Raw genomic sequence first — 4,185 nt, 5'->3', positions numbered from 1 at the left:
CCTTCAGTGACAACCAAGTCTAAATCCTCTTTACTGATTTTGTAAATCAGCACATAAACACTATGGTTATAGAGACAGCCCTGGGTTTTGATTTTCAGCCTTTGAATCTAGATCTTTAGGTTGGGCAGAAAGATCCAGGAGCATTTAAGAAAAGTGACCCTCGCTCCGAGTTGAGCTTTCTTCCAGCACTGAATACTCCCAGGTCTGCCTTGCTTGGGGTATATTTTGAGGGTGGCATTATGCTTTTTCTTTCCTCAGAAGAAACTTTGGAGGGTTTATTGGGAAAATTCAGTTTATTTTGAAAGCTCTGGCTTCAGAAGGAAAGAGGTAAAGAAAGAAAGACAAAAACCCCGAAGCTGTAGTGAAGTGAACCTTAAAGACAGCCAAGAAACAAAAAAGCAATCTCAATTCTTTGCATAAACTATTTTTTTTTATCTCCAGGGAAACAGGCAGATTAAGTGTGAAGGTGCAATAAATACCAAAGGGACCACTTCTTTCCAAGTGTGCTCAGAGTTCAGCCTGTAGAACAGCTGCAGAAACTCCTGGGCCCGAAGCACTGCGTGGTTTCACCTTTCATTGCAGGGAAGGACACGTTTCTATGCCTTACAGAGACTTGAAGCCTGAAAGCCTGGCCAAGTTTGGGAAGAAGAGGAGCCCTCTCAGAGCTCAAGAGCCTTCCTGCTCTTTGGAACTTTTCCCACCGTGGGTCAAACTTGACAAGAGTTCAGCTCAAGTTGAATACACTCACACAAATTATGTGAGCAGTCAGAATCCAAGTGAACATAACTTGAGCCATCTACAAGATTTTTACACACAAGGGCAGACATCTCCATCCAGAGAACCTTTTTTTTTTTAATTAAAAGTAGGAAACATACAAATGTGTCTTAGAACTTTTAATGGTTTTTAAAACAGAGTTTATTCTTAGCACATGGCTTTTTTTATATAGCCACACCACAATTTGTACAGTTGCACATGGGTCGAAATGCACTCCCCTCTCCCCCGAGAGATTGTGCCTCAGAATAAGACAACAATATCTCTACAACAATATTTTAAATAAATGCAAGGAAAGGAAACTAACATGTGTCACATCTACCATCAAGGTCTATACATTTTGAGAATTAAATAATCTTGTGAGGTCCACAATGTCTACTCGTTTATTCAGTTCAATACAAGCTTGTATGAGCTGCCTTAATGTGGAAGGGGGAGGTAGGGAAGGTGGGGGAAAGGATCTGTTTCCTTCTGCTTGCAACAAACATACATGTTTATGTCCCCAGTCAGCGTGGGCTATCCAGCTGACTTTAGCCATCTCAAAAGTATTGGTTGCCAAGTGGTGCTCCTCAGGTACCCAATCCTGGCGGCCTTATTCAGGCCAGCCAGCATCCTGGCTATTATCTGCTCTTAGTTGGCAACCAGCACACACTCTTTTGGGGAGAATGTCTTCTTTTTTATTATCCTTTTCGCCAAGCTGGGTTTTGTTTTGGGGTCTGTTATAGTCCAGACAGGTAGGAGTATGGGGAAAGGGGCAGAAGAGAGGAGAAAAACAGGTGGGGGGATGAAACTGGTCTAGATCTCTGAAGGTTATATGGAGGAGGGAATGGGTGTTGAGACGCCCTGGTGGGGGTGAGGATGCAGGTGCGGGCTCTGAGTTTGTGCTTTCCCTGGCGGGCCTGCTGAGGCCGAGGCCGAGTTGGAGGATCGCATCTTAGTGTTGGGCAATTTGTGATCTTTCTTCCACTTCATCCTCCGGTTCTGAAACCAGATCTTGACCTGGCGCTCGGACAAGCAGAGCGTGTGGGCGATCTCGATGCGGCGCCGCCGGGTCAGGTAGCGGTTAAAGTGGAACTCCTTCTCCAGCTCCAAGACCTGCTGTCGGGTGTATGCGGTTCGAGAGCGCTTGGGCTCCCCTCCGTTATAACTGGGGTTGACTGAAAGCCCATAACCCCGAAGGAGAATGCCAAGGAGGAGGGAGTGGAAGAGAGGGAAAGGAGGAGGAGAGAGAAGGTGGGGTGGGGAAGAGCAATTGGACATCATCATTATATAATAACCTGACACCAAGTTCACGCAAGATACATAAAACGGCAAAGAAAATGTTTCACAGGCTATTGACAACGGGAAACACCCGAGAGCCATAAAGAATGGTGCTGGGCATTGGGGCTGAAGAAAAGCTTCAAAGACACATGGCCTGAAGCCTCTGCCAGGGCAATTAAATTTATGGGGGCTATAATTACTGCCCTAACAGTTTGGCGTCTCGTAAATCTCTCGATAAAGGGACCCCGGGTACAAAAGGGTTCTCACGTTAGGATCAGGCGGCTGGCTGGCGCGCACACACCCACATCCCACTGTAGCTTGGGCCAGATGGGGGCTCCCCTCCAGAGGCCCCCTTTCCCTCGGCCTCTCCCCCTGACCCTCACCGCGACCCCCGAACCCCGACCCGGCCCCAGCCCACCCTCCCGCGCCTCCCCAGCGGCGCCACATACCGGCGCTGACATGGATCTTCTTCATCCAGGGGTACACCACGGGCTCCTTGCCTTTCAGGCCCGGCGGGCTCTTGTCGGCCAGGAGCAGCGGGCACGCGGGGGCGCTGCCCCCTGCCGGGACGCCCGGGGTGGCGGGAGCCGCCTCGCAACGCCGCGGGGGTGCGGGGTGCGCCGCGCGGTGCTGCGGGGGAGGTGGCGGCGGCGGCGGGGGCTGCCGCCCGGGCGGCAGGACGTGGCTCGCGTGCAGGCCGTGCGCAGGACCCTTGGCTCGCGCCGGGGGCTGCTCGGGCTGCGGCTGCCGCCCGGGGCTGGCGCCACCGCGGTAGCCATAGGGGTAGGCGGCTTCGGCGGCACCGTGCGCGGGGTAGAGCGCGGCAGCGGGGTAGGAGGGTTCGCGAGCGGCCCGTGGTGCGTAGTAGGTGGCGGGGGGCTCGCGGCTGTTGCCCGTGTGGGGGAGCTGGGGCTGCTGCGCCGGCAGGTGCTGGGCCGCGGGCGCTGGGGGCTGCTGGTAGCTGGGGCCCCCGCCTGGGCCGCCGTCTCCGCCGCCCGGGCCGCTGTGCTGCGCGTACTCCTCAAAGGGAGGGAACTTGGGCTCGATGTAGTTGGAGTTTATCAAAAACGAGCTCATGGTCATTAATTTGTGAAGTGCAAAAATACTAATTTTTCTCGCGTTGTCGTTTTTCTGGGCTCGCCGAGGCCCCTCCCCCTCCTGCCTCGCTTCCCATCCCCCCTTTCCTCAGCTCCCTTCCCCTCCCCCGCTGTCAAGCGCCCACCCCTCCCCTCCCCCCCCCCTCCCGCCGCCGCCAACGCCCCCAAAGTTCGCGCCCCTCCCCCCCCCCCCTCCCGCGCGCGCGCGCGCGCGCGCGCGCGCTCGCCTCGGCCCCACGCGCGCCCCGCCTAGTACCCCCACGTGACCCGCCCCCGCCAATGGGCGCGCCGCGCGCGCGGACCCGGATCAGGAAGCGCGCGGGCGAGTGATAGATGCTGCTGTCCGGCCCCGGGCGGAGGGAGGGAGCTGGAGCTTTGGTCCCCCCCAGCCCCCCAACTTTGGGTCCTGCTGGCAATTCGGGCCCTGCCAGGGCTTCTGGTCCTCTCGGACGCCCAAGTCGGGCCCTTTTCGTGCCCTACTCCTGGTCTAGGCCTCGGGGCAGCCGAGTGGCCGCGGCCCATCGCTGACCTCGGGCCCAGCCTAGCCTGTCCTGGCGTCTTCTAGGGTTCGAGGCCGGCGGAGGGAAGGAATGGCGTAAGGACCAAGGAGATACCCTGATTTTAACCGTGGCCCCGGATTAAAACGAATAAGGCCAACAGATCCATATTTTCACCAGCTGATCCCCTTCCCCACAACGTGCTCGCCGAGTCCGCCCGAGATCCCCTGCTTTGAGAAGCCCGGCAGGAGCCGCAAAGGGTGGGTGGGTGAACAGCTGGGAGAAATCGGCCAGAGGAGCAAGGCCATTGCAATGTAACCGGGTGGGCGTTTTTCATTTTTCCTTCCTTTTAGAGACAATCTGCTTGAATTTTTAGCTAAGAAAAATCAAAACCTTTCTGATAGCATCTCATTTTGATGGAGGTGTCGGTATGAGACTTAAACATGCTTGCATTTAGTAGGTGCGGCCGTGAGAGAGAAGATAGCCAAAGGGTGGGAATAGATAGCGACGCCTCCACAAAATCGAGCTTGGAAACCAGCAACTTCCTATTTCAGAACAATCCC

At 55.5% G+C, this 4,185-nt stretch overlaps 1 protein-coding gene across 1 annotated transcript; it reads right to left on the bottom strand.

Moving 5' to 3' along the window:
• Window positions 1-889: 889 nt before the first annotated feature.
• LOC125918263 (homeobox protein Hox-A4) lies at window positions 890-3,205 on the bottom strand. The gene is made up of 2 exons (XM_049624282.1): window positions 2,478-3,205; window positions 890-1,925 (listed from the first exon to the last, which is right to left on the bottom strand). Exons 1-2 carry the CDS (start codon window positions 3,109-3,111, stop codon window positions 1,579-1,581), a joined length of 981 nt encoding a protein of 326 aa, XP_049480239.1. The 5' UTR covers window positions 3,112-3,205; the 3' UTR covers window positions 890-1,578.
• Between the last annotated feature and the right edge of the window lie 980 nt (window positions 3,206-4,185).

Source organism: Panthera uncia, unplaced genomic scaffold (assembly GCF_023721935.1).
Source record: "Panthera uncia isolate 11264 unplaced genomic scaffold, Puncia_PCG_1.0 HiC_scaffold_605, whole genome shotgun sequence".
Taxonomy (NCBI): Eukaryota; Metazoa; Chordata; class Mammalia; order Carnivora; family Felidae; genus Panthera; species Panthera uncia.
Note: the sequence above shows the minus strand (reverse complement) of the source record. Positions and strands in the feature narration are given on the sequence as shown.